At 44.0% G+C, this 27858-nt stretch overlaps 5 protein-coding genes across 9 annotated transcripts; 2 read left to right on the top strand and 3 right to left on the bottom strand.

The window, feature by feature from the left end:
- Positions 1-994: 994 nt before the first annotated feature.
- LOC115764277 (rab11 family-interacting protein 1) lies at positions 995-18584 on the bottom strand. 4 transcript variants are annotated; one of them, XM_030707203.1, is made up of 7 exons: positions 18277-18584; positions 6155-6299; positions 4136-6078; positions 3014-3162; positions 2779-2939; positions 2408-2443; positions 995-1747 (listed from the first exon to the last, which is right to left on the bottom strand). In XM_030707203.1, exons 1-7 carry the CDS (start codon positions 18305-18307, stop codon positions 1741-1743), a joined length of 2472 nt encoding a protein of 823 aa, XP_030563063.1. In that variant the 5' UTR covers positions 18308-18584; the 3' UTR covers positions 995-1740. The 4 variants fall into 4 exon arrangements, with proteins under 4 accessions (XP_030563063.1, XP_030563066.1, XP_030563065.1 ...); XM_030707206.1 differs by having other exon boundaries at positions 5339-6078; XM_030707204.1 differs by lacking the exon at positions 995-1747 and adding an exon at positions 2214-2318.
- A 305-nt stretch (positions 18585-18889) lies between these two features.
- On the top strand, positions 18890-19986 carry LOC115764373 (nucleoporin Nup35). Its single transcript, XM_030707335.1, has 2 exons — positions 18890-19040; positions 19119-19986. The coding sequence occupies exons 1-2, from the start codon at positions 18890-18892 to the stop codon at positions 19961-19963; spliced, it is 996 nt and encodes a 331-aa protein (XP_030563195.1). The 3' UTR covers positions 19964-19986.
- A 40-nt stretch (positions 19987-20026) lies between these two features.
- LOC115764374 (glucose-induced degradation protein 8-B homolog) lies at positions 20027-21194 on the bottom strand. Its single transcript, XM_030707336.1, has 2 exons — positions 20880-21194; positions 20027-20815 (listed from the first exon to the last, which is right to left on the bottom strand). The coding sequence occupies exons 1-2, from the start codon at positions 20995-20997 to the stop codon at positions 20256-20258; spliced, it is 678 nt and encodes a 225-aa protein (XP_030563196.1). The 5' UTR covers positions 20998-21194; the 3' UTR covers positions 20027-20255.
- A 436-nt stretch (positions 21195-21630) lies between these two features.
- Positions 21631-23918, bottom strand: LOC115764273 (inhibitor of growth protein 3). The gene is made up of 4 exons (XM_030707198.1): positions 23828-23918; positions 23682-23753; positions 22357-23629; positions 21631-22297 (listed from the first exon to the last, which is right to left on the bottom strand). Exons 1-4 carry the CDS (start codon positions 23853-23855, stop codon positions 21712-21714), a joined length of 1959 nt encoding a protein of 652 aa, XP_030563058.1. The 5' UTR covers positions 23856-23918; the 3' UTR covers positions 21631-21711.
- Positions 23919-24002: 84 nt separating this feature from the next.
- Positions 24003-27710, top strand: LOC115764271 (DNA ligase 4). Of its 2 annotated transcripts, XM_030707196.1 has the most exons (6): positions 24003-24430; positions 24494-24658; positions 24986-25896; positions 25955-26404; positions 26480-27561; positions 27628-27710. In XM_030707196.1, the coding sequence occupies exons 1-5, from the start codon at positions 24124-24126 to the stop codon at positions 27392-27394; spliced, it is 2748 nt and encodes a 915-aa protein (XP_030563056.1). In that variant the 5' UTR covers positions 24003-24123; the 3' UTR covers positions 27395-27561; positions 27628-27710. The 2 variants fall into 2 exon arrangements, with proteins under 2 accessions (XP_030563056.1, XP_030563057.1); XM_030707197.1 differs by lacking the exons at positions 24003-24430; positions 24494-24658 and adding an exon at positions 24710-24899.
- The last annotated feature ends 148 nt before the right edge of the window (positions 27711-27858 follow it).

Raw genomic sequence — 27858 nt, 5'->3', positions numbered from 1 at the left:
ACCAACTTAGCGCGCAAGTTCTTAAGGGAAATTTTGATATATGATATCATTATAAATATTGTCAATATATTAAAGAGTTCGACATAAAAATGCAATTTTTTTCAAAAATATAATTTTACATGTTATTTATGATTTGTGCGCTGCAAGGACCGTTAGATGTAATTAATCGACTGTAAAATTAATCGATACGTGCTGTAAAATGCAACAGTTCGCTGTTAAATGCAGCTTTTGTTCTGTTACGATCGTCAACAAATATTTTGAATCATGTGAGAGCGTCCATACAGCATCAATTTTAAAAAGCCTATTACTATATATTTTAATTGAAATGTTTAAATGTGCAAAACTACGTATGTCCGCAGTGTCTGCAGTTGCCATCTAAGTTATCACAGCCTTAATTCAATCGTATTCAATATAAACATATTGCTTTTCCCACATCGGACAGATTTTTAAATCGGAAAGGCAATTGTCTGCTGTATCTAACCCGAATGTCTTTTGTTTATTTGTGTGATTTTAGTTTCCTAAACAAAACAAAGATGGAGCTGCCAATATTTTGGAGTATATTTCCACCAGGAAATCAGCTTGAAAACTCCGGAATGAAATCTGAATTCATGTTTGAGAAGGTTCGTAGCATATCTACGGAGAGTAGAGTAAAAGAAGGGGGAAAACTCGGTTAACTCCGATGGGCAAAAATCAATAATGAAGGCCGACGTATAGGAAGCTAAAGAAACCTTGTCAATAACAGATGTTGCAGATTTGGAAAAGATAGAAATTGATATTCAAAATAAAGGTGCAAAATATGTAAGAGAACATTATTATTATTATTATTATTATTATTATTATTATTATTTATAATGCTTCTGTAAAATCGCCCAAAAGCTTAATATTATATTGTAATTAACCAGGCTTAAATCAATCTGAGAGTCATTCTCTCTCCCTTGAAATCAGAGATTCCCTTAAGGCCAGAGACAAGTTTCAATTTTCATTTAGCCCACAATTTGAATATCAATGTTAAGTGTTTTTTATTTGTTGTTTAATAAGTAAAATCATTTATCAACATATGTATAACTGTATGTAGTTCTCTCCTCGCTTATTGCTCAATTTTCACTTAATTGTCTAATACATAAATAATTTAAGATTTACTTAACTATAAATAGTTGCAATCGTAGCCGATATTGCAGGACTCTTCGCATAAAACAAGACACATTTTAAAATGCAAATAAAAAATACTTTTGGATAATTTCAATTAATCAGTTGAATCGAAACAAAACATTACAATTGTCTAATTGTCTAGCAAAACAGTTTAGCAAATTGTTGACAATAATTTACATTTTACAAATAATTTCATTTCATTTAGTTTCGTTCAAATATTAACACAGGGCAAATGAAAAACCGAATATCATGTTACACGTTAAACAATACACACAGAAAAAGTTAACCACAAATTTGTTGGGCCTTTTTGTTTTAGTAGTCATCCGTTTAGCAAACAAAAAAAAATAAAATAAAATATATATATATTTATAATAGCTTAATATCTAAGAGTTGTTAAAGTGTGTGTAAATGTAATGCTAAAAATACAATAAGAAAGCACTTGAATTTCTCTAATGACAAAGGCAACTTGGTGTTCTTTTTGTTTCTATGTTACATGTTACATTTTGAACGTTCGCGCGGATCAGCTTCTCCCCTGTATGCTTCTCCGACAATAAGCTGCTTGCTGTGAACATGGTTTGGCTGCTGTCACACTTAACCGCTGCAAGAAGAAGGCCAAAAGTTAATTAACATATTTAACCGATTCAATTATGTTAAGTCAATGTAAATTAAGCAACTTATCAAATGTGTCAGAGTACAGTGTGTGTGTGCGTGTGTTTGAAAGGAGCACACAGAAAACTATTAACAGCACTTAAGCATAATGAGAGAACATAAATTGTGTGTGTGTGAGAGAGAGAGAAAGAGAGAGAGAGCACACAAGATAGTCAGTTGATCAGCGTTAGATAGTGACGGACGGCTGGATGTAATCGGCAGGAAATCTTAAGAGCACCAGTTGAAACAGATACAAATGTACTACAAGCATACATAGTACATACATACATACATACATATATGGGAACTCATTTAGCGACACAGACACAGACACAGACAAAAGCAGATTTCTTACTCTTTGCTTCGGTTGATGCTGTTGTTGCTGTTGTTTGTTATTTTAGCTGTTGTTGTTAATGTTGTAGTTGTTGCTGCTGCCGCTGTTACTGCTGCCGCTGTGTTGCTGCTGCTGCTGCTGCTGTTGAACGGGGGTCTCAGGGGGTGTTGGCTGATCTTGGTTTTAGCTGTTGTGTTTTTTGAGTGCATATGAGTTTTGTTGTTGCTTGTTGTTAAGTGTGCGTGCAACTGCATGCCGAAAATTCACAGCACTTACTTTAAAAAGTCATTCATATTGATGTAATTTTTATAACTAAATAAAGAGAAATACATAAATGTATATAAATATAAAAAAGGTAAGAAACAAAAACATAAAAACACAAATCGTTATGTTAAACACAATGCAAGTGTGGTGTGGACATGCAGCGGAATGAGGAGGTGGGCGCCGTGCGGGATTACGAATAACAACGCAAAGCAATGACCAAAAAAAAAAAAAAAGAGGGAGAGATAGGCACACGCATACATAGATAGAGGAGCGCAAACAAACGGGAGTGTATGATTGAAGCACGAGTTGCAAGTGAAAAGCATATGAACATATACACGCATACACGTACATGTAGATACGTATGTATGTCTATTGGCGTTCACCTTTTGGCCGATGTGGTTCGCGAATAGGGATTCTGCAAGATTTTAGGATGCGTTTCCATTACGCGCAACAGCAAATTATCCAGATAGTCCTCCAACTCTTTGACGCGCTGGCGTTGCAACAATGCCTCATTCTCCATGCCGTTGGCGATCAGCATCAGCTCCTGCAACAGACAGAGAGGCAAACACAATCAAGAACAAGCGCATTAAAAGAGATGCACATGATTTGCTCACATACCTCCCGTGACTTTCCCTCGTATTTTTTGGCCAATTGTGCGGAGATCTCGGAGCGGCGTTCCGCATGCGAACCAGACTTTTCGTGGCCAATAATAATGCGCTCCGTGGACTTGGGGCTGGGCGAGTTGCTATCCGTATCGTTCTGTTTGTCTGTGTGAGAAAGAGATAAACGATAAGATGGCGCCTAATACATAACGCGCAACAGTGCAATACATGCGTACAAAAAGAGTGTGAGATAAGCCGAACCGAGTGTCGCCACGAACTAGTAGTTCTTCTTGCAAGCAGACAGTTGCCTCGTTTGAAGACGGAACTAGTTCGCATGGCTTGTGAAAACAAGTGAGCACGGAACCAGTTCAGTATTTAAATCTTTACCGCTAGTCATTCGTTTGACAAGTCTCGGTTACCTTTTCGGACACTTTTAAGAAGAGTATGGCACCAGTTCATCATTTGAAACGAATGCAAAACAGATTTAGTTGGCTACGAAATAGTTGTTCCAGTACCAGAAACAATTAGTAAGCCTGACCCAAACGGTTCGATCGGAACTAAATTCAGTTCGCGGCACAGTTAACGGACACCAATGCACTGGCGGATGCAAGACACAACAAAAAACCAAAACAAAACAAAATAAATATATATATAAAAAAAAAAAGAAAAACGTTTTTTAGGAAATAAAGTGCACAAGAGAATGACTGAGCTTCAGAAAGCGGATAGTGCGAGAAATTTGATGACGAATGCGTACGTAGGCAATAAAAAAAATGTGTTAAAAAGTTACAATAGGATGACACAAAGATGACAGCTGATTTGGAAAATTGCTTGATTCGATTAGCTTGGTTCGATTGGTCGTTGAATCCGCCAGAGTTTTACAACACTGCGCGCACACATGCCGCACTCCCCTGCGCCGCCAGCCGGACAGGATTAAGTTCGAGGTACAAGTTTGAGGTAGTTTGAGTAGTTGACGGATTAGTTTTGGTAGCTGGATAGGTTTTTGCTGGGTTTCAATATCTGTTTTAACTTGTTTTGTTTTTTGGTGGAATTTTTTTTTTTTTAACTGTATTGTCTCAGCTCCTACTCGCTCTTTTGTTCTGTCTCAAATTGTGGTGTCTTTTTGGGTACAACAGCTCACCTCGCTTATTGCCGTATTTAAATTTGCCCAGTCGCTTCTCCCAGCGTTCACCGCTGCCGCTGCCGCTGCCGACGCCGCTGCCGACGCCGCCGCCAATGCTGCTGAACTCCTTGGGCGATTGCTCGGGCGTTAACAAGTTGTGCTCTATGCTTGGATCTACATCGGCGACAGCCACGGCCATGGCCATGGCAACGGCCACGGTTTGATCCTCGGCAATGGACTGCGTTTTTGATTGCGGCTCCTCCAGGGAGGTGGAGCGCTTGGCAAAGCTCAAGAGTCTTTGATCCTCCTCACGACGCTTGGCATCGCGCCGCCGCTGCTCCTCCTGCTGTAATTCCAGCTCCTGTTGCAGCGCTGCCTCCTCTTCGCGCAGCCGCTGCTCGTTCAGACGCAGCTCGGCCTCCAGGCGCGCATCTTCTTCTGCGCGTCGCTGACGTGCAGCTTCCTCTTCGGCAGCAGCCTCTGCCTTAGCCAGTGCCGCCGTCTCGGCCTTCAGCTGCTCACTTGTTGTGCCGCGCGGCTGTGGAGTGGGTCTCACACTTGGCAACGGCTGTGGCGGCTCGGCCATCGGATACGATCTGGGCGCGGCCGGCTCAGGAGCCAGCTTTTCATCTGCAAAGATTGCGGTGCTGTTGCGTTGCTCAAACTTGGCGAAGCTTGCATTGAGTGCATCAAAGTTACGCGGCTCGACATCTGGCGCGAAGAGCGAGTTGCCGCTCTTGCTGCTTCTATCATCTGAAGGCAATGGCGGTGGCGGTGCTGTCTTTGGCGGCTGCGGCTGCTCCGGCTCCGGCTCCTCTTCCTCTTCCTCCTCAGTGTCTGAGGAACTAGAGGAGGAGCTTGCCGATGGCACCGGTGGCGGCTCCTCGCTGGTTGCCGGCAACGGTACGCGCGTCTCCCAGCTGCGACGCTTCAAAGAATCGCTGCTGCCAATCTCTAAATACTTGCCGCCACCATACAACTTGGACTCCCATTCATCCACCTGGATTGGAGATGCCTCCACTTGTGTTTGCCCATCACCTTCGCGTTCCCGTTCCCGTTCACGATCGCGTTCCGACTCCAGCTCTTGCTGTGTCTGCGGCGTGCGCGGCGGCTTTGAGGGAGGTGGCAGAGTGCGCGCACGAACGCTGAAATCGAGCTCAAGCTGTTCCATCTCCGCAACGATTGGATCCTCATCGAGTGTCTCTTGCAATATGGGCTTACCTCCGTTGAGTTTTCCCTTCGGGCCACCACCACCGTTTCCGTTGCTCAGCAGCGGCGACGGGTTGCGCGGAGCGAAATTGTTGGCGCCACCACCAGATGAAGGCGGCTGCAGGCCGGAGCGCTGGATGTTCAGCGAGCTGCCAGAGCTCTTGTGGGACAGATTGTCGAACACAAACTCGTCCTCGTCCTCGCTTATTACACCCGGATCAGCTTCGCCGGCACGTTGGCCGCGCCTGCGTCCGCTGCCGCCGCCAATGCCGCCCAGGCCCGAGGAGCTGTTCGGGGTGCCGATGCTGGCAAAGGAACCGCTAAACGAGCCGCTGTCATCGCCATCGGCATGCTTCTTCTTGCTGCGTATGTGCAGCTTTGAGCTGAGCGAGCCAGCCAGCTTCTTGATGCTCTTGCGCTTCTCGCCCTGGCCAATGGAGAGCAGGCTGCCGCCCACAGAACTGGCCAGCTGCCCAATGGAAGACTTATGCTTGTCCTTCTTGCTAAGATCTGTTAGCGATCCGGATTTGACAACGAACGCGATGCGCACCTCCAGTTCGCCGCGCTCTTTGTTCTTCTTCTCCTTGCCCGGCTTGCTCTCCAGCTTTAACCACTTGGCGCGCGGCCTGTCATAGACGTCCATGTCCTTGAGTGGCAGCGTCGCCTGCCCGAGAAACTCATCGATGCCCAGATTATTGCGGTGCAAGCAAGTCAGCGTCAGTTCCGCCCGATTGCCCTGGTCCGGAATTTTGCTAGATTAGCGAAAGAAACCCAATTAATACCCGTCTATTTTAGGATACGGGGATATGTATTTGTATTTGCACTCACAGTTCGCACTCCTCATTCCAGTTGACGGTTGCCTCGGCCTTGTCCTTGACTGATGTCTGGTACTTCTCCTTGCCCAGGGCAATTGTGACGAAACAGTTGTTGGTGCCATTCTTGCCTTTTGTCAGAAGACCTCGCGCACGCTGAACTGTAAATGAGAGCGAGCGAGAATTCTAAATTAGAGACTGGTAAATAAGCGCCAGAAAAGCTAGGGGAACAGCTAATTACAGATGAGATCTATGTGAGTTACTATGTATACGAAAATACCAAATCTTCTTACTCTTTTAGAGCAATTAAAAACTTTGAGATTCGCATAGAAAGCCAATCCAAATTAAAGAGAGAATAAGGGTGAATAAGATAGAGGAAGAGAGATTCTACGCATATGCAGCCAGTGTTGCCAACTGTCGCTTCAAATGTTGAGTTGAATCTTTTTAAAAGTAGCTTTTAAAAAACAGCTCAAAAAAAAGAGCAATGTGCCCGATGGGTCTTTATCGCAGTTTAATAAAAGCCACTGACAAGCAGATAGATTACTGAAGCAAACTTTTAAATATTATGCGTGTTATACAACACTAAAGCGGCATTTTAATATGTAAGTTGTAACAAAAAAAAGGTAAATAGGAATATGTAAGGTAACTAAGCGAATATTCTAAGATAGATAGGATTTATATGATTGCAAGCACAATTATATATATACATATATATAAACATCACAACCCATTATCTTCATTGATCCTCTTTAATCTATATAAAACTTTACTGTTTAAACACGACAGCCAAACCCCTTAAGCTTTCTGTTTGGAAAATCATTACGATTACCTCTCTGTTGGGATTTTGGAACGAGCAAGCACAATAAAACATATATTTTTACAATTTATTGACTTGGCGAGTTCATTCCTTTCAGCTGTAGCCAAAAATAGCATCCGGGCCCCGGGGGAATTTTGATTTGCCCGTCTTCATTTCCGGCAGCTGTGTCAACAACAACAACCACGACAACGACAATGTTTTGAGTGCGTCGCCAAAAAATCCAATCTAAGCGGGGTAAAATTCGCATGGGATGAATTGTGAGTCAGTTTTCGTCTTACAATCGGGCGTATCGCTGTTTTGATGGCGACCCAAAAGCAAAGCAAATTTGGAATCGCGCCGAGTTTCACTTGAGAGCGCCGTCGTGACCTCGACGAACGAATCCAAAACCAAAACCAAAGGCATAGCTCGAGCATCCGGCTGATATGGAAACCGCAGAAAAATTCGCTTTTGGCATTTGTGGTGCACAGAAAGTCGCAGCATTGTTTCAGAGTCAAGGCGAGTGGAGTGTGGGGGCGGGGGGGTCGGTTCCAGTCCAGTTACATATATGCATAGGCAATTGAAGAGACTCTATTTCTCAGCTCTAATTATACATAAATATTCAGACATCCATGAGTTCACCAGGCATACATTAGGGTTAAGAGAATTGAGCGAATTGAAGAAGAACTCAAAACACAAGAGAAACCATTTCAAGCGTATCATATTTGTAGTTTTATTTGGAAGAAAGCTGTCTAACGAAACTTTACTCTTCATCCTATATTCCCAAAGATCTATGGGTGGAAAGCTTGCGCCTAAAGTTTAAACAATATGATTTGGCACTGGCAAATAGTTGTAATACCGTGTAATACCCGGTAAAAGTATTTTATAATTTCCAATCGCTTTTTTTTTCTTTTTTTTCACTAATCGATTTGCAATGACAATTGCTTATTGACTATTACACATACATATATATATGTGTGTGTATGTACATACATACATAATTATTCAAATATGCACAATTGTTGGCGCAACGCAAATTGCGCAAACTTCAGACTCGTAACAACAAAAACTACAACAACAATTGCAGAGCGTAAAACAAAAAGCGCTCAATAGAAAAGCAACGAAAACATTTTTGTTTTTCTTGTATTTTTTGTACTTTTTGTTTTTTTTTTCTTGTGTTTTCAGCCAGTGTTGCAAATCTGTTTGCCTTTTTTTACAGTTTCGCTCACATTACAAGTGAAAGAAGTGACGGCTGCAAAGTCGCTGCCTTTTACCCGCTTTACCCGTTGCTGTGGGCGTCTTGACGCCAAATAATTATTATTACATTAACCGTTTTTTTTTTCTTTTTTTGTTGTCGTTTTGCCCGTTCTGTTTCAGACCCGTGCTCATCATCACTTGTTGTGGTCGTGTCTCTTCTTTGAACACATAGCTTAAGCCAATTTAGGAAGTTTTTGCGACATCGCCAGTCTGTTGATATATGTATATGTATGCACATATACATATACATATACGTGTATATATACATGCATATGTATTGATGTATTCTCACATCTATACATAATTGAGGTTAAAGACAGCCGGCAACGGCGCACGGTAAAGAGCAATAGTTAAATGGATGATGGGCCAGAATGTATCCAATGTCTATCAATAAACCGGTTCCGAGGGGATAACAGTGCAATCTCGTGCATGCATGAAACGGACGTTTCATCTAGAGATGGGCCGGGCTCGGAACACGCACAACAAATTTCTGAAGCTTATATGCCGGGATTATGCTAATTGCTGAGAGTTTTTATCTCCGAGCGACAAGTGTATACCTAAATATTTAAGTATATTAGTATAGTGATTCTCTGTTTTTAACTGGTTTGAAGTCCGTTACGCCTGTCTTAAGCTATGAATAGAGTATAGCGAGTCCAGTCGGCTATATTCGACAGCAACGTGCTTACTTGACTTAATACTCATCTCTCCTCACATATTTGTTTTTTTTGTCGTGTCACAACGATAGCACGATATGTGCCCAACTCTAGTTTCATCATCGGCAATGGCTAGCGGCCGGGGGTGGGGGCCGAGGTGGAGACATGCAAATGGCTGCCACCAAAATAGAAATGGCAAAAGGTAAATGGTAAATGCCAAATGGTAAAATATGCCAAATAACGACAAAAACAAAACGAAGCAATTGGAGAGCGAAAGAGCGAGAGAGAGAGAGAGCGGTGTAAAGAGCAGAGTGACAAAGTAGCTGATGGCGCGAGCAGCGAGCAGCAAGGGAAACCGTTAAGTTGCCCCGCTTTTTATTTATTTTTTTTTTTTATTCGCCCGCTTCTCGAGGCACGCAGGTTGGAGCTTTCGTGAATATTGCCCACTTCGGCATCATTTTCGCTTTTTGAGTCACACTGTAAAACCGAATGTGCCCGTTCATTCGTTCAGTCTTCGATTATTTTATAGCCAACCGATCAAAATGTGTGTGTGTGCCAATTCAACACCCAGAGCATTTTTTGCACTTTATGCTTTTCACATTTCGATCACCTAATGTAGATGACTCTCATACCAAGGGAGGGAGGAAGAGGGAGAGGGAGAGCAATAAGCGGCGATACAAAAGCGTTCGACACGTAATTGAGTGCTTGTCGAGAGTAAACAAGCAAGCAGCACGCTGGCGTCATCAATGAACTGTGGGCAAATAGACAAACACGCCCACACATACACAGGCTTTCAGAGAGAGAGAGAGGGAGACAGAGACTAAATGTTAGCCGCAGGTAGACGTATAGTGGGCAGCCATTGTCAAGCAACAGGCTCGAATGTTAAAGTAGTGAATGCTTACACACATACATGCAAGCATTAATGCATATACGTGCACACGTACAGTTTATTGTATAGTGTATGGTAATAAAAAAAGAAGAGATTTTGTATGCAAAAATAACATAACATTTACTGTTGGCGCTTACATTCCGAAGTGGAATTTTCGATTTGTGAGCCAAACACGAACAACTGTTTCTCTCCCCCTCTCTTTGATCGAAAGGCTTAAGATCCAAAAGGTCATCTCCGGGCATTTTTTAGCTGTTTTAAATTGGTATTTTTGATTGAAAATCGTTGGTAACAGGTTCGGGTGTTATCGGCAAAGTAACTTTATCAAATTCTTCGCGTTACTCAATAACATATAATGCTTGATAACGATTATTTATGGGAACTGTGATTTTTGTTAGGCTCAAGCACCAAAAGCCGCCGCTTTAGCTCTTGCCACATACCCTTAAGTCTTATTGAATAGCAGTCTCTTAACAGGCATATACATACATACATACATAGACTAGATATGTGTTTGTTTATTGTCAATTAGTTGAATGGTTCGCATGACCCACAACTCAAACACAAAGGTGTGTGTATACACACATACATACATATATGTACCTTTTCAATTGTCCGATTACAGAGGGAACGACAATGGCAAAAGCAACAAGTCTGTCGGGGAGTACTCAACTTGTAGATATCCTATAATCAAGCTACTAGTCGGTTAAATTCCTTCATTGAAATATATAAATTATATGGCAAAATCTGTGTTCAAGGATGTGTAAAGTCGGATTGACCGTATCTAAAGGCTGAGGCTGAATCGAACCAGCGACTTTTTTAATTAGTGTTTGCAGCCCTGGAAATAACACAAAACTCTGCATACCCTTTGAGCCAATTGTACAGGGTACAACAACAATAAACAACAGCAACAACAATGCAACTACCGACAATTGTCGCATTTGTGTTGCTTTTGCTCTTTTAACATTTTGTTGGCCTCTGTTTCTCTCGAGGAGGTCAACATTTGAGGTTAATTAATTTCAATGAAATCATTGCCAAGTGGTTGCTTGGTTTATGTACCCCACCCCCCCCCCCCCCCCCCCTCGTACCATCTCCTGGATGCACCCCGTCCGGAAATTTGATTATGACACTTTGCTAATGAATTAAATACATTTTCTAATAGATTCAATGTGCGACTCAATTTGATAAAATTGCAATGCGATTACGTCATCATCATTATCATTAGTTTCATGGATTTCGAGGCGGTCTTCAATTATGTGGGCGTACTTAAACGCGCCAGCAATTTGACAAAGACGAAAAAAGCACAAAAATATAAAAAATAAAATAAACTTTACTTGCGACAGTTAACAGTGGCAGCCAACCGTTAAGAGTCGGGCGACCTTATTAATGCCACAGACGACGAAGACGTCGGCATTGGGTAGCTGCTGCTGCTTCCCCACATGCAACACCTTTGCCGCACCACCCACCTGGCGGTGGGCAACTGACAACTGATTCAGCTGTGCGCAGTAAAAGTCGCATTACAAATGTACAAATTCCCAACACGCACTCTACAGTTCGCTGTTCCACTTTCCAACGCGTGTGGAGTTACAAAAAGGGAGGGCGTGGCAGAGAACAGAGAACGTGGACGACGACGACGATGATGATGATGATGATGATGATTGCAGCCGGCGCTGGCCCCGAGGCCAATGCTCCTCCTCGCTCGCAGCGCGTTGTTAGCCGCACTCCTCGCATGCTAATGAGCCCATGGACAGAGAGTCGTGTCTGCCCACAGCAGCAGCAGCAGCAGCAGCAGCTGCATTTCAGATACACGTACTGACAGATACAATTTAAAATGTTTTCCAATTCGCTTTGGTTTTCTTACAGTAGTTTCCGCTGGCATTGGCCGGATCGCGTTTTATCTTCTCTCCCTCCTCCTCCTCCTCTTTCTCTCCCTCTCTCCCTATCGCTCTAATTGTCACCAATTTCGAAAAACTAACTGACTTTGAGCTATGGTTTTCAATGACCAACAAACTGATGGACTACCCTTCAATTCGATTCGACTTTTTGTCCGGCCGTGAGAATAATGCGATTTCGTTTTGGCGAAGTTTAAATACCCTTACACAAAGACATGCATTAATCAGATTAAGATATATTTGTGTAGCGAAGCGTTTTTTTTGTCTCGATTTTTAAAAATAATATATATATTTTCATATATTATCGAAACTTAATTTTCAGCGGATCTTTGTAGTTTTGCCTGTTGATAAAATTCAACAAATTGTTAAACTCTCATGAACGAAAAACCTTAGTTTTCGATCGATATGGATCAGGCAGACGAGTAGGAGCTATAAGATTGGAAATAGGAGCTATTGGAGATAGCTTGACATAGAAACTTTGCTGTGTCAACTCGACTTTCAAAACTGATCATAAATATCGTTTAACTTTTGATGGGGTTCTTCCAAGTGACAAACAGAAGGTACCCAGGGCAAGGGTATCATTCTCTAGAGACTCAACACATGGCTAAGAAGAGCCGCTAATCCATACTTTAAGAAAGAAAATAACATATTTGTGCCTAATTATGTTTCGAAGCATTTCACAATCGGAACTCTTCGGATTCTAATGACTCTTTACGTAATCTCTGTAATTCTTGCTGTCTCTCTCGCTCTCACCTGGCAGCACATCAGAAAATGCGTAAACACAAGCGGGCAGGTTGGAGACCCGTTAAGAGAACAGCATTTGTTATTAACCAGCAGCAACAATTTGCGGCAATATCATAAACAACAGCTGCAACAACAACAAGAACAACATTAACCATAGTTTAGATCGTGCGAAAATGTTGATTTGTAATTCTCCAACATAAAGAAAAAAAAACCCAAGAATGCCGCAGTCGAGTCCAACCGACTGCGTTATACTCGTTCACAGTCAAATTATAAAGATATGTCAGTTTTATCGTTTCCGAAATAGTTTTCGATCGATCTTTAGAGTTCATAATTTGTCTTCTTTCGATAAATTTTCTGACTTTAGCTCAGTTCATACGACGAGGTGAATGTCGAGTTGTGTATATGCATGCCAATATACTCTTCCTTACGTCGTGAATCAGTTCAGCAAAACAAATAAAAACCTCTTGAGAGCACTTGGAACCACTCGAAGCGCCCCGAATGCAACGCTGTGCGGCCTTTCGTATGATATATATTCCTTAGCTTTTCTCTGGTTTCTTAAAGTGCACTTGCTTTTGCAGTTGCAGTTACATTTGCCTTTGCTGCTATTAATATGCACTTCTTGCATGCGCAGGCTTTAAATATTCAAAATACATTGCATTATCGTCTACCCTGCAAGCATGATATGAGCAAAGGGGGTGTATTGAAGTTGTGCAGCGATGGGAGCCAGCGGAGCCACAGAGATGAAGGTAAAGATCTGGTTAAAGCAAATCGCAGCGATTAGAAGAGCCAAAGGCATCGAGCAAAGGCGACAACTTAAAAGCAAATGGAACAATTTTCTCGAAAAACTCGGCAGTCTTACCACAACCCCAAACTAGCTCTATTTGTCGGGCCCCATACCACCAAGGATAAAGACAGCCAATCGGAAAACATACCCCCGGCTAAGCTCTATCTCCGGATCGGTCAATTTGGTAGAGTTTGCAGGGTATCATTTAGTTGGACAGTCTATCTTCGGCTGAGGAAAAGCCATGTGAAAGAGGCAGAGAGAGAGTGAGAAAGGCAATGAATTGCATCCAGTTCCCAATTGTTGATCACGTACAGACAATTGCATGTCAATGCGAAAGGTCAAATATATCTTCGGTTCAGTTCAACTTGTTTATGTCATATGGAGAGTGAGGGAATGCGGCGAGAAGATCCACGGGCAACCAGTAGCTCAACACGAAGACGAAGACGAAGAAGAATGCATTTAGCAGTTGCTAAACTGGAAATCAATTGATGCGACAGGAGGTGGAGTCCGACATCTGATTTCAGACCTGTTTCGTTCGGCTGCACTTGTGTTATTCGCCGGGAATAGTCGCTAACTGGGTCGGGGCAATGAAACGTAACTGTTTCGCATAGGTGCATCCAACGGGCCATCGACAGTCACTGAAGCAATTGAAGCAGCAACGATTCCAACAAGAATTCTGTCTGCAACTATCTAATTATAATTTGTTTCTTTTGCCTAATACATATTACATATTTTATATATTAGCGCCAATCGGCGTCAGGAATCAAGCCTGTTCGGAACCGAACCGGTTCCAGCCTGAAATTTGCCATTTATTTTTTACTCTGAACCGAATCTTGAACCTGAACCAAACCAAATCTATAAAACCATATTCGCTAGCTGCCAATTCTGGTTTGAAATCAAACTAAGCCCGCAATCTCTTTACTCTCTTATGGGGGAAAAAAGAAGGAAACGTAAGGGCAGGTAGTTGGTTCAAATCGTGAACCGAACCATTGAACATATCTTGTTTTTGCAGCCCTGACAGTAAAAATGTCTTCGCCTAATAACTCTCTCACTCTCTCTCTCTCTCTGTTTGTCTCGCTCAATCGATTCGAGTTCTAATTTTGTGCTAGGAAAACGTCTCCATGCGTATCAAATTATAAATTAGCATTATCTGATCTATTTAGACAGTTTTTTAGATTAGCTATCTAATCAAGTTTTTCCAAATTTATAAAACAAAACAAAAAATTACTAAGTTAATTATTTCCAACATAAATTAGTCATGTACCAATGGCCACAGCTGATATACTTATTTCCGATAAAGGGCATATATGTATTCAAAGGAATGTTAAACTTCTTCTCCTGTCAATGAGTCCGGCTTTCGAACTGCGACCTAGACAGCTTTACGGATCTATTGTCCTGAAACTTTACGATCTTGTTATCAACACCGGGCCACTATATTATATTGCCATCGTTGGGTTAATCGGTTGAAAATGAAGTTCTTTGACCAACGAGCTTTATAATTCGCCTCGCATATTTGCAAAACAAAGCCAAATGTCCGCAAGGGTATTTATCTTCGGCGTGCCCTTTCTTGGTTTTTTTCTGATTCGGAGTTGGAATTGGTCATGTGCGTGTTTTTTCTCCATTTTTGTGCCTAGTGTTTTTCTCTTTGGTGGTTGCTCAGTGGAATGTTTGTTTGTTTGTTTGTTTGTTTGTTTGTTTGTTTGTCTGGCTGATTGGTTAGTTTGATGGTTTTGTGGTCTGTTTAAAAAGGCAGCACATTGCGCAATTCGCTTATTGTTGTTGTTGTTGTTGTAACTCCGTGCCCGAGCTGGCGAATGGGGCAGCAAGAATTTATGGCTAAAAATAACGCACGCAATTAGGCAGCACCAAGTTCTGAAAACAGCAGCCAACTTCTAAAAACAGACGACGACGACGACGGCATTACAAAGTACAAACCATGCACACAGAGACCGTGGATTTGTGTGGGGAATGCGAAGAGATAAAGCCCAAAGCCAAGGGCGGGCAGTTAAAACAGCTACAGGGAGTGCCAGTGGCCGCCAGTGGGAGTGGCCCTATGCTTGGACCGAGAGTCCATTAGGGTAGAGGACAAACTGAATTAACTAAATAAATGATATGCCCATACTGTATGTCAAATAGCAATCAGGAGTTTCTGAAAAGTTCCACGCGCTGGGGTGGAAAATAGGTGGAATGCTTGAAACTTTCTTATAATCAGTTGAATGAAGAACTTCTGTGAGTTTTATTGTAGAAATCGTTTCCCAGAAGCTCGTACCAGAAACAGCTGTTTGTGCGACTCTTTGAGGCGCAGACGAACGGGGCTCATCTCAAGTGCAAATATTGATACTCGACTTTGGCAAATAAGACAGAAACAGATATTCGTATTATTTTATGTTCTACCGTCTGCTGGCTGCGAGAAGTGTGGAGTGAACGTCTGGGAGCGTGGACCTGGGAGCGGGGAGAGGGGAGCTGAGGTAGCTGCGGGGCTCTTAACAAGCAAAAGAATGCAAACAATGGCTAGAGACAGGCACGAGAGCAGCTCAACAAACGGATTTGTTTATTAATTGACGTCAACGGCTCTTTTTTCTTTCAGTGACTGATCGCTGGAGGCTACTATAACTTTGTCATAAGCCAGACAACTCACCAATGGCCAGAGATTCAGCTATACGAAAGATGTTCTGTCTAGAGGATCTGTCCATTTGAACAGACAAGGCTTTAAGCTGAAAGGAGATGTATTTCATCGTGAATTGCAGACAAACATATCTTCAGATACCTTTTCCAATAAGATTTATTATAAAGACTTGTTCCTAGTTTTAATCATTTAGTACTAGATAAATCGTTAAGAAACTGATTAAGAACTCAATGAAATGAAATATTAAACCTAAAATAGGAGCATATATTAAAAGACATTTCCATTTGCCAACATGTAACGGTATGAATGTGACCAGTGTTGCCAAGTGTCGCTTAAAATGTAGCTGAGCAAACATTGGCAACGAACAGGGTTGTTCTTACTTGTCATTGTGATGCAATCAAATAGTTGAATCAGTATATAATTTCAACAGTTTCCGGTTGACGAACGCTGAAAGCAGCCCAGTTTAGCTAGAAAATAGCTAAATTGGCAACACTGCATTGTTACGTTTCACTATTTGTTGGCTTCATAACTCAGAACCAAACTTACGACATCGCCCACCTGTTGCACTAAAAAAATGTCTTTCCAAAGTACCATCAACAAGACGTAGCCCATGACATGCGTGTGGCTAGAATTGCCCAAAAATGATTCATCGACTTTCATTGAGTTATTTGTTTTATGTTTTTTAATTCTTAAATTTCATAAACTTTAAAGAGCATACGAGCTTCGGCTATTTACGTATGCTTTGAATTGCCGGATTTTGGGTCTGTGCAAATACTCAAATACAACTGATCATAGGTAGACGCAAGTATGCATGCATGTACAGTTTTAACTGTGCATACATTTACACATGTATGTGTGCGTGTCATGGTATGTGTGCGATGTGATAGCTCTGGAGCGCAGCAGCCAAGCTGGGGAAATTATCCAAGTTCAAGGTAGAGAAGCAGACGCAAAAGGACAAACAAATGGCAAAAGCAAATTGCCAATCAAGCATCAAACTGTTTATCTGTAGGTGTGTGTGTGTGTGAGTGTGTGTACATTGTTCTTATCAGCGTGTGGCTGAATGTGTGCTTAGGTAAATATATACATATGTATGTGTGCATTATCTGCTTTATTTGCAAGAGCTAGCTTTTTTAACATTTTGTGAGTCACTTACATATACATATACATATATCTATTCTATACCTATTCATCTGTGCGGCTGCCTACATACATTTACATAAATTTGTGTGTATATGCACACATATGTATATATGTACATGCATGTATGTTGATATGCGCATTTGCAAAATTGCACATGTTCATTAAAAGTGTACTATGTGCAATATTTGCAATTGGTATTCATAATTATAAACAACACGAGCCGAGTAAATTAAGAGGGAGAGAGAGAGAGAGCGCGTACGAGCGAGGGGGAGAGAGTTATTGGCGCAGGTTTGCCATTTTGTCACGCATATGAAATTTAGCGCTGATTTTTCATTGACATTCAGCCATGAAAACAAAACAAAAAACATAAACATGCCCAATACAATGGACAAGAAAAAAAGCCCACTAAAATACACACACACATATATATATATATATATGTGCACACAAACTATGTACGCGAAAGAATGCGACAAAGAAGAAAAGGCAAAATCAAAATAAATCAAATGTGCGCGCCATGCGCCATTAGCGAATCAATCAACGAAAACAAGCGACTGATGAAGAGATGAAAGAAGAGGGGGAGCATGAATGTGTTTAGTTAGAAGTGCGAGTTAACATTTTTTTGTTACTTTCTAGACACGCGCGATGAGTAAGCGATGTAGCAAAAAACTTATCGCATGAGCAATGAAAATGGGCAAATGGCAAATAAATACATAATCTTATCAACGTAATTTACTGATACGGGAATAGAAGAGTAGACATTAAGTATGGGCAAACAAAAAGAGAAAACCGGGAAAACCTGCAGCAGCAGCAGCAGCGGGCAGAGCGCGGGTCATGCGTTCACAGCGTCAAAGACAAAAGTGAAATTTTAAACAAGATGTTGAATAGGTTACAATGGTTTTCACCACAAAAAAAAACAACAAAAAAAAGTTCAGAGAATCTCTGTCATATATATATATATATATATATATATATATATATATATATATACTTATGTATGTGCACTGAAAACACACATGCATATGTATGTGTTTGTTGTTGTTATTCTGTTGAAATCCCCACCGTAAGCCGATGACAAAAAAAGCAAAATGCGTAATTTTACCAATTAATAGTATTAAAAAACCGTTCAATTGGTTTTGCGCTTAAATATGATGATTTTTTACCCACACACCCGCAGGAATTCATTGACACACAACACACACACAGTCACGCTCACACTCACTAAACCAGTTTAACGTTTAATGCGATATTTTAGGAGCGTCTCTTAGCAGTTGCCCCTCTCAAATGTTATTTATGCAACGGCATTTGCAAGTGTGACCAGCTGACAGGAGAGATAGAGAGAGGAGTGAGTAACACCTGCACTTACCAGTTACACTGCAATGTGTTGGACTCCACATAGCGTTAGCACCCTTTTTCAATTTGGCGAAACAGCAGCGCACTTAATTCGTGTGTGGTTATATTTTAAGTATAATTGTGGAGCTGTCTGAAGGGCAGGGACGCTGTCTATTATCAAATGCACTTGCGCGCATTAATATTTGAATAAGCACAGCAACAAAATACACACACAAACACTTGTTTGACGCGTCGCGTATTGGTAAATATATATTCTTCTGAATAGCAACAAAAAAAAATATAAGGCGTACAGGCCACACGCGTCTGCCCTGCAGCTCTGTTGTATGTGATGTCTAAAATGAAACTAACAATCGATGCCCCACTATCGATATGATGGTTGCTTAAAACTTGATGCGCTTGCGCTAAAAAATGCCTGCAAGGCATGGTCAGCCTAACTTTGTCACATTACAAACACCAAATATCGAAATGGTCGATAACTGCCATTGCAACACTCGTACTCAACACAGCAAAAAGAATTAAATGCCTGCATCATTTTTTAAATTGCATCTGTTCTAACTGCTTGCTTATTATATTTAGTTAATTATTTATTTGTTTCTTGTGTGTTGGATAGTAAAGTATTTTAAATAATGGAGCCCATGACACTTGGCAGTCCCGTCAGCAGTCCTGGCAGCAATCAAAGCCAATACTTGCCGCCTTTTCTCATGGGCGACTCTCAGGCCATGACGCCCCATAACAACACGCTGTCACCCAAGCTGGGACGCTATAATGTGAGCTTCGGTAAGTGACAGACATCTCAGCTATCAAATATAGTAGCAATAATATATATATATATATATATATTCGTATTGCCTACAGCTTCGTCTCCAAGCAGCAACACGCCCCAGGAAACGGCGTACAACAACAATCAACAACAACTGAATCGCTCAGCTATGGGCACACGCACGCTATTTGCCGGCGCCAGCGGAAGCGCCAGTGGTGGTACAGCGAATACCAGTCATCAGGCTGGTCCTCCCACTCAGGGACTGTTTGATTCACTGCGCGGCGAACAGGTGTGCGGCACGCCGCAGCGCACACATTTGGCCATGTTGCAGACGTCGCATCTGAACAGCTCGAACTATAGCCTGAATCAGAGCTGCCATCCGCCAACGACGCAGCTGAATGATTCGTATGTACCCAATGCGCCCAATGCCGTCAACGCTTCCATGCGTGCGCTCTGTTCTCCACTCGGGGCCAACATGTCACCTATGACAATGCCACACACACCGCAAGCACGCGGCGGTGATTTTTGGGTAACAATCTTTGGCTTCTCACCTGGTGCTAGCTCCATGATACTCCAGCACTTTACCATGTGCGGCACAATAGTGGATGTGGTGCATGCGCCGCAGAACGGCAACTGGATGCACGTGCGGTTCGCTTCGCGCATTGAGAGCGACAAGGCATTGAACTACAACCTGAAGGTCATTGCCAGCAATGTTATGGTGGGCGTCACTCGCTGCACCGACGAGAGCATTATAGACAAGGAGAACTCCAAGTTGGCTGGACCAGATGCTCCTGTGCCTTTTAGACCGAAGGTACGACCACTGACACAGCAGTCCTACAATAATGCCCAGCATGAGACGCATGTCTCACCCAACCGCAATGTGCCACAGAAGAGCACCGGACTGATGAACAAGGCAATGGATCTCATCTTCGGCTGGTGATCGTTGAATAGATTAATCAATAATAAAAAGAAAAACCGATCCATTCGTTTATCTAATTGTTCTTCGAAACCAGATTCAGCTTCAGACATTTTTAATCTTTGCAACATAAAATCCTAATGCATACATTTATAAAATATATATATATATAGAAATAGATATAGAAATTGGTATTAATTTGCTTCGATTGCATACATCCATTCACTCTAGAACTGCCACGCCCTCCCACGCTTATACATTTGTTATTGTTATTGCGATTATCCCCATTCGCTTTATATCCATCCGCTTCTATAGCTCATTTTGGCTCCACCTGCGCAGTCTCCAGGTCCTTCATCTTCGGATAGCTTATCGAGCGGCTGTCGAGCTTGGACTGTGCCCACAGTATAAGCTTGAGCAAAAACATCATTTTTGGCGTCGAATCCTCGCTGTGCTCGCAACGCAATATGGCCGAGTTCAGCTCACTGGCGATCTTCTGTCTGTACGACTGCTCCAGTAGATCGGAGAAGGGGCTCTCTTGCGGCTTTTCGAATGCAAGCAATGCCAGGGTGCGCTCTAGCTCGAAACGGATCTCTTCACCCGACTCGGACAGCTTGGACTGAGCAAAGACCAAAGCCTCCTCTACTTTGCCCGCCCTAATTAGCTCAATGAGCTGCAGCTGCTGCAAGTGGAAAAACAAGTAGAGTTCGCTGCCCAGCAAATCGGGATGCAGCTGGTTCACCAGGTGCGTTGCCTCCTCAATGCGCCCGGCCTGCACTGCCTCCCGTATCAATATGCGATCATCTAAGCTGCTCAGCTCAACGCTGGGCTCCAGCTCCGCTTCATGCTGAAACTTCTCAGCGGCCTCCTTAAAGCCCTCTACAATAAAAGGATTTCATATAAACATCGAAGCGGGCAAAGATGCCGTTTGTTTTTTGCTTACCTGTCACCAAATAGTTCATGATGAGACGATTCATGTCCGCCTGCTTGAACGGGAACTGCTCCAGCCGTTGCAGCCATTCCTCTTTTGTGATGGCCTCGCTTTTCTCATTGTAGCTCATTTTCTTGTTTTTCCGTATTTTGCCAATTTTGAGGCCGTTATTTGTAACCGTTGGGAGTACGTAATGAGTAGTTTTGCGACCGTTTCGTTATTTTGAACCACCGTAAAGATGCAGTTACGGTATTGATTTGCTTGTGCACAACACAATTTTCTTTTTATTGCAGTTTGTTTTCGGACAAAGCCAATGCTGCTGCCGTCACCTTAATTGTAGAGATGGAACTTTTGCTTATCGATTTACTGACAATTTGATTTCCTGCAACCAAATATGTTATCGCTATCGATAACTAGTTCAATAAATCGGCAGAAACGTTTTAATTTGAACTAACCAAATTTTGGTAACAACTGATGCGCAGTCCATTTGGCTTCAAATTCCATTCAATGCATAAATTCATATTTTTAAAGCAATATATAGAAATCGTTATCAACTATTGAGTTTAAGAATTACCTCAATGAATCTACAAAAAGTAGAGCTCAGTATTACCATTATATCTATTATTTTCTATCTAAACTTGGCTATTGTCTACAGTCGAAAAATTTGAAATAGCTTCTTTTTTCATCATCTCAATAAAACAATTCCAGAAAGCTAAAGCAACACAGATCACGGCCATCTAAACCGTGGGCCAAATGCAGATTGTTGTCGCTCCGCCGATCGGCTATTTATTAGTTCTTTTTAGGCATCTAATTATAAGAATGTCATGTGTGATGGAGGTGCAGCTCAGTTCTTGCGATTCCCGCGACGCCGCATGGAAGCCGTGCACTTGGGGCAGTACCACTTGCCCTTGGGCGGCTGTGTGATGCCCACGCACGGATAATGGAACCACTCGTAGGGGCAGGCATCGTTGTCGCAGGCAACCATGTCGCCGTACGAGACCTGATTACAGGTGCAGTAGCGCGGCTCGTTCGGATCGTATGACCATTCGCCTTCGTTGGTTTGCTCGACAACCAGACCGTTCTCGCTAATGGTTAGATTAGCGCCGGGCGCAAGCGTTGTGCTGGGCAACCCAATGGATGTCGCCGTCACGCTATTAACAGTCGGCAGAGTAACAGCTGCTACAGGGGCTGGCGGATGGGCGGCTGTCGGATGGGCAGTTGCCAGTTGATTCGTTGTGGGATTGATGGCCAGCGTGCCTTGGCTGAGACTGGCGTGTTGTATGGGTGCGGCGGTGGTGGCATTTGCTAGCATATCAACTGAGTCCACGCTTATCGACGATGAGGACGATGCAATTGAGTTGCCTGACGAGGAACCGTCCCAGAATTTGTAGGCTAGACCGCCAGGCATCGAAATGCCGGCATTCAGTTTCCTGAAAAATCATCATTATTCAGTACTGCGTTCCAAGAATTATGTTCGAATTTTACTTACTTCTTGTGCTTCTTCTCGTGATGATGCTGATGATGTTGCTGGTGATGTTGTTGCTGCTGCTGCTGCTGCTGCTGTTGCTGCTGTTGCGGGGGATGATGATGCACGGCGGTGGCCAGCGTTCCAGTCGCTGGCTGCTGCATGCTGCTATTATGCGCCGCTGCCGCCGACCAGAACTCTGTACTGCTAGCGACGCCAGCGCCATGTATGGCCTCATAGCTGGCCTTCAGGCTGGCCGTACGACGTCCCTGCGGCATTTGTTGGGTGGCCACAATTGCTTGGCTTGCCGCGGCCGCAATGGCGCTTGAGGCAGCTGCACCGCCGCCCAGCTGGTGCAGACTATAGCTGACCGTGGTGTTGCCGTGGCTGGCAGTCATGCCAGCGCCAGTGCCAGTGCCTGCTACGGGCCCAACGTTAACGGTATTGTTTGCAGCAGCTGCAGCGGCAGCAGCTGCGGCTGCCGCAACAGCCGCATTGTTGCTACTGGTGCTCAGCACGCTGTGCGCTGTGAGATTCGTAGGCAGCTGGCGCACAATATTAGCGGCGGCGGCGACAGTATTGCCGGCATTGGTGGCGACCACGGGCAGTGTGACATGTGTGGTGATCGTGTTCACATGATTGCCAGCGACAGGATTAACAAGGCTGCCACCAACATTGTTATTGACGGGTGCCACTGGCAGCGACTGATTCAGATTGGGACGCTTCTCCTGCACGGGCACTGTGCATATTGTTTCGCGCCGCTTCTCCAGCTTGCGATGTCGCTGATGGCTGCTAACTGCGCTATTGTTGCCGGACAGACTGCTAAGTGCGGAGCTGTTGACCAGCAGGCTGCCACTGGTGCTGCCCGTGCTGGTGATGATGCCGGCGGCGCTGTTGATGTTGCTAGCCATTAAATTGCTATTGCTGCTAACGCTGCTTGCGTTATAGTAACGATTCTCTTTTTGATTGATGCTCATCAAAAGGGCCGTTGCAGCTGTGGAATTATTGCCATCCAGCTCCAGAGAGCGCTTCTCCAGTATCTCGGTGATGCCATTGTTGTCCGCCTCCAGCTCGCACTTGAACTTGAACAGCTCGCTGTCCAGTCTACGCAGATAGCGCTCGACGAGCTCATGTATTTGGGTGGCAATGGCAACTTTCTCATCGGCATCCTCCATTACCTTGAAGTAGTCGCCCCGCAGGCTGTGGAATTCCGCGTCCATCGATTCGTGCTGCAGCTCGCCGCGCTTGCACTGCTGAAAGAACAGACGCGACTTCTTGTCCAGCGAGTCCATGTTATCTGTGTGGACAACAGTGTTTAATATTGTTTATGTGTCTCCAGATCCACTTACTTTGCACGGCAAGATCCAATTCACGCATCTCTGTGAAACGGTCTCGCAGCTCCTGCGGCAGATGCTCAATCACTGCAACAAAAATGGAAGAGCATTTTCTTGTGACAGTCGCTTGTTAGTATTTACTTTGCTACTGTGCTACTTACTCTCTAAATAGTCCTCCAAATACAACATGTTGTATTTCTGTTTTATTTATTTTATTAAACCTCTGAAGTGTAACAAATGAAAAAAAAACTTATACTTATGTTTACCAGTGTTGCAAACGACAGTCTCTTTCCAGCAGTATGGTCACCTTAAATGTCAAGATACTAACGAAGAAAGACTCTAAAATATTGACATCGATTCTGATTTATCGATAAATATTTTACCGCTTGCCTACTGCAATTTGTTTTTGCATGTCGATTTGTTGTATTCTTGATGGTGAAATCATAATAAAAGCGCCATGGACATCTCCAGCACCATAAAATTTCGTGACATTTGCACAATGATGGAGCGAGTTAAGGTGGCCAAAAATATGCAGCGCAAGGAGCTCATTCTAAAGCGCTATTACGATTCCTTCTGCAAACATCGGGAGACATTCCGGCAGAGTGCCAGTCTGACGGGGAACCAGCTGGAAGACGGTGCCAGCAGTTTTTATCCGGTGCTGCGTCTCTTAATACCTGGCGCGGACACCTCGCGCGACAACTACGGCCTGCAGATAACCGCCCTGGGGCGACTCTACACGCGCGTTCTGCAGCTAGCCAAAGATTGTGAGTGCCAATCCCATCGTCAACTCCATGCCACATCCAATTAATGTCTGTTGTTTCGTCCAGCTGATGATGCGATACGGCTGCAGCATCGTGCTATGTCTACGTTCCGTGACTATGCTGATGTGGTGCATGCTGTGCTGCTGCCCCGCTGCCACAATGAGCCCAGCAACCTGACGCTCAAGCAAATCCATGAAATGCTCGACATTATTGCCAGCGAGGACACAACTGGTAGGTGCTCGAAATACTCACCGGAACCTTAGCAGAGTAGGGAGTCTATGTAAAAGACACGAATGACCATAAGTAGAATGTCTCAGTTGCTAGATACCCATCATTTTTTATGCATATTCAGAGGGTATACCCAAGGCAGGAGGAACCGCCGATCCCACAGAGATTCATTAGATATATTACAGAATCTTTTCTGCATTCACTTTCTCTTTGAGCTGTGTCCAGTCGCACCGCGTGCAACCAGGTAAAGGGTTTCCCTGAACTGGTGCAGGAATTTGCAAAGAATAGCTTGACAAATTATTTCGATTATTTTTGCATTTCTTTCTGTAGTAAAGGAACGCGAACTGATACGCTTTACGGAGCTGGCCTCCGCCCAGGAGCAAAAGTGGCTGATACGCATTCTGCTCAAGTCAATGGGCTTGGGCATTGGCGAGCAGCGAATCTTCGGCTTGCTGCATCCCTTGGCGAAGGACGTGTACCAGCGTTGCTCAGATCTGGCACGCATTTGTGTGCTGCTCGCGGACAATAAGCTTTTGCCGGAGGCACCGACTGGCAGCAGCAGCAGCGGCAGCAACGCAGTCATTAAATTAAACACCTTCATCGAGCCCTTTCATCAAATAAGGCCAATGTTGTGCGAAAGGTTTCCCGGCAAGATCGAGGAGCTTATGGAGTCGGATGTGCTGTATTTAGAGACCAAAATGGATGGCGAACGCTTTCAGCTGCACTATGCACGCGGACGATTTAAATATATATCCCGCAAGGGCGCCGACTACACCAAAAGTTTTGGCGGCAGCTACGAGAGCGGCACACTGACGCCCCATCTGCGCCCACTGCTGCCCCTGGGCATGGAGTCTATAATACTGGATGGCGAGATGATGATCTGGGATACGCAGCAGCTGCGCTATCGCGAGAAGGGCGAAAACACAGATGTGAAACATCTAAAACCGGAGCGCAGCTGGCGGCCCTGCTTTGTGGTGTATGATTTGCTATATCTGAACGGGGAGAGCCTCCTGGATATGACGTACGTGCAGCGCACCTATAAGCTGCAGGAGCTGATCAGCGAACAGCAGGGCGTGTTGCAAATAATGAAGGGACAGAAAATAAGTTCCCTAGAGCATTTCAATACGCTCTTCCAGCAGATGCTTGACTCCAATGCGGAGGGCATTGTCCTTAAAAAGCAAAACTCAAACTATAAGCCCGGAGTGCGTGTAGGCGGCGGCTGGTACAAGGACAAAGCGGATGTGAGTCTGCCGTTACTGAATTATGAAAAACCTTTTTCTTATTTTCCTCTATGTGCAGTATATCGAGGGTCTTATAACCGAGTTCGATGTGCTCATCATTGGTGGCTTTTACAACCGGAAACGGACCTTCATTGAATCATTTTTGCTGGGCGTGCTTAAGCCTGGCGGCGAAACGGAGCGCGACGAGGTGTACAGCATTGGCTGTGTGGCCAATAATACGCGTCAGCGCGCCGTGCTCCATCATGAGCTGAGGCCACATTGGCACAATGCGAGCACAGAGCCACCGCCGCTGTGGTATCACTACAAGCCTAACGAGAAGGAGGGCTCACCCGACGTTTGGATTCAGCCCGAAAAGTCCGTCATATTGCAGGTGAAGGCAGCGGATTTGACACCCAATGGCGCCTTCTATACACCCACGTCGCTGCACTTTCCGCGCACACAGCTCCTGCGCGATGACAAGGTGTGGAACGAGTGCATGACGCTGCAGGAGTATACAGAACTGTGTCAGGTGGGTAGCGTGGGCATGCAGCATGTAGAGACAGTTAATCAAATGTTTTAAAATTATTAATCCATCTTTTTGCAGGGCCAGGGTGCCATAAAGAAACTCAACAAGCGCCAGGCGAACCTAAATGACTTTACTACGGAACGCAAACGTATAAAGTTGACGACGGCCGAACGCAACCGCCTTGGCTTGGCTGCCTATGAGAAGCGTTATGATGTCCAGCCCTTGGCGAACAGCTCTCAGCTGTTTGAGGGCTTCAGTTTTTGCATATTGAGCGGCACACGTGGATACAGCAAACAGCAGCTACAAACACTGGCCGCTGAGAATGGCGGCACCATTGTCCAGAATCCATTGCCCAACGATCCGAAGTGCATTTGCATAGCCGGTGATCTTGTCTATCTGGTGGAGCGTCTGATGCAGCAACAGCCGCGCTGCAATGACATTTTACGCCTGGATTGGCTGCTGCGTGTGTGCCAAAAACAGCAGATCGAGCTGCGTCCCAGAGATGTGCTGTCAGCCACCGATGCGCTGCAGACGCAGTTCGACAAGAGTTTTGACAAGCTGGGTGATAACTTTACGGACCTGTTTAGCAGCCTGAACGAGCTACAGGAAGTGCTGCTGGATATAAGCGAAGCGCAATTGGACTCTGTGCATGTGGATGAGCATGAGTTGGACAAATTGGAGCTGCAACTGCTTGGCACTGCGAGTTACAACATATTTGCCAAGCACCATGCCTGCTTTTATAATCACAATGCAGATGAGCTGGCCAGGCTGCTCTTCATCCAGCGTGGCGGGCAGCTGGTTAGCGAGTCAGAGCATCAGAGAATTAACCTTGTGCTTGTTTGTTCTAGCCGACTGAATCTGCAGGATTTTAAGCAATGGTATCAGGAGCATTTCACTACGCATCCCCCACAGGCTGTGAGCACGGATTGGATACGGCAATCGCATCGTTTACGTTGCGCTCTGCCTACCGCCGAGTTTCTGTTTAAATTCTAGTTGGCTGGGCAGAAATTGCCTGGCATATTTGTAATCATAGTAGCTCATTTGTAAATATTGTTATTATACCCTTCAAATCGTTGTAATACAATAAATATTTTAATATATTTCGAATTTCAAGACTCGGTTGTCACCTCCCAATGTCCACGCCTCCCTACTCACTACGCGTAAGTACCCAACGTATATGTTAAGCGTGTTGATTGTGCCATTGTGTGACACTTGGTTTGCCACAGTGCTCGCCATCAAATTGGCTGTGGTCCTCGCTTTTGATGAAGGAGAACCTCATATTACCTGGTTATGATTTGGAATCACGCTTCAAAGCAATGGTCCTGCGCAAGCGGCTGGGACGCGGACGCAACTCGTCGCTGGAGTCCAAGTCGAAGCCGTCCAAGGAACGCATCGGCCTACGCATCTGATTCTGAACATGGGCAGTCTCTTGAATTCCCGACAAGTAATTAAAACAT

The sequence above is a fragment of the Drosophila novamexicana genome, unplaced genomic scaffold, assembly GCF_003285875.2.
Source record: "Drosophila novamexicana strain 15010-1031.04,08,12 unplaced genomic scaffold, DnovRS2.1 tig00000820-arrow-pilon, whole genome shotgun sequence".
Taxonomy (NCBI): domain Eukaryota; kingdom Metazoa; phylum Arthropoda; class Insecta; order Diptera; family Drosophilidae; genus Drosophila; species Drosophila novamexicana.
The sequence above is the reverse complement of the archived record's forward strand: the minus strand, read 5'-3'. Positions and strand labels throughout refer to the sequence as shown.

What these genes read in the sequence shown, in the direction of transcription:
- LOC115764277 (XM_030707203.1), bottom strand. Translation starts at nt 18,307, where the DNA reads ATGTGGAGTCCAACACATTGCAGTGTAACTG. An exon ending in AACACATTGCAGTGTAACTG is followed by an intron (nt 6,300 to 18,276) that starts GTAAGTGCAGGT and finishes TCTCATTTACAG; the next exon opens with TTCAGCGTGCGCGAGGTCTT. An exon ending in TAAATACGGCAATAAGCGAG is followed by an intron (nt 3,163 to 4,135) that starts GTGAGCTGTTGT and finishes TTTCTCACACAG; the next exon opens with ACAAACAGAACGATACGGAT.
- LOC115764373 (XM_030707335.1), top strand. Translation starts at nt 18,890, where the DNA reads ATGGAGCCCATGACACTTGGCAGTCCCGTCAGCAGTCCTGGCAGCAAT. An exon ending in ACGCTATAATGTGAGCTTCG is followed by an intron (nt 19,041 to 19,118) that starts GTAAGTGACAGA and finishes TATTGCCTACAG; the next exon opens with CTTCGTCTCCAAGCAGCAAC.
- LOC115764374 (XM_030707336.1), bottom strand. Translation starts at nt 20,997, where the DNA reads ATGAGCTACAATGAGAAAAGCGAGGCCATCACAAAAGAGGAATGGCTG. An exon ending in CATGAACTATTTGGTGACAG is followed by an intron (nt 20,816 to 20,879) that starts GTAAGCAAAAAA and finishes CTTTTATTGTAG; the next exon opens with AGGGCTTTAAGGAGGCCGCT.
- LOC115764273 (XM_030707198.1), bottom strand. Translation starts at nt 23,855, where the DNA reads ATGTTGTATTTGGAGGACTATTTAGAGA. An exon ending in TTTGGAGGACTATTTAGAGA is followed by an intron (nt 23,754 to 23,827) that starts GTAAGTAGCACA and finishes TTTTTGTTGCAG; the next exon opens with TGATTGAGCATCTGCCGCAG. An exon ending in ATTGGATCTTGCCGTGCAAA is followed by an intron (nt 23,630 to 23,681) that starts GTAAGTGGATCT and finishes TTGTCCACACAG; the next exon opens with ATAACATGGACTCGCTGGAC.
- LOC115764271 (XM_030707196.1), top strand. Translation starts at nt 24,124, where the DNA reads ATGGACATCTCCAGCACCATAAAATTTCGTGACATTTGCACAATGATG. An exon ending in TCTGCAGCTAGCCAAAGATT is followed by an intron (nt 24,431 to 24,493) that starts GTGAGTGCCAAT and finishes TGTTTCGTCCAG; the next exon opens with CTGATGATGCGATACGGCTG. An exon ending in AGTATACAGAACTGTGTCAG is followed by an intron (nt 26,405 to 26,479) that starts GTGGGTAGCGTG and finishes ATCTTTTTGCAG; the next exon opens with GGCCAGGGTGCCATAAAGAA.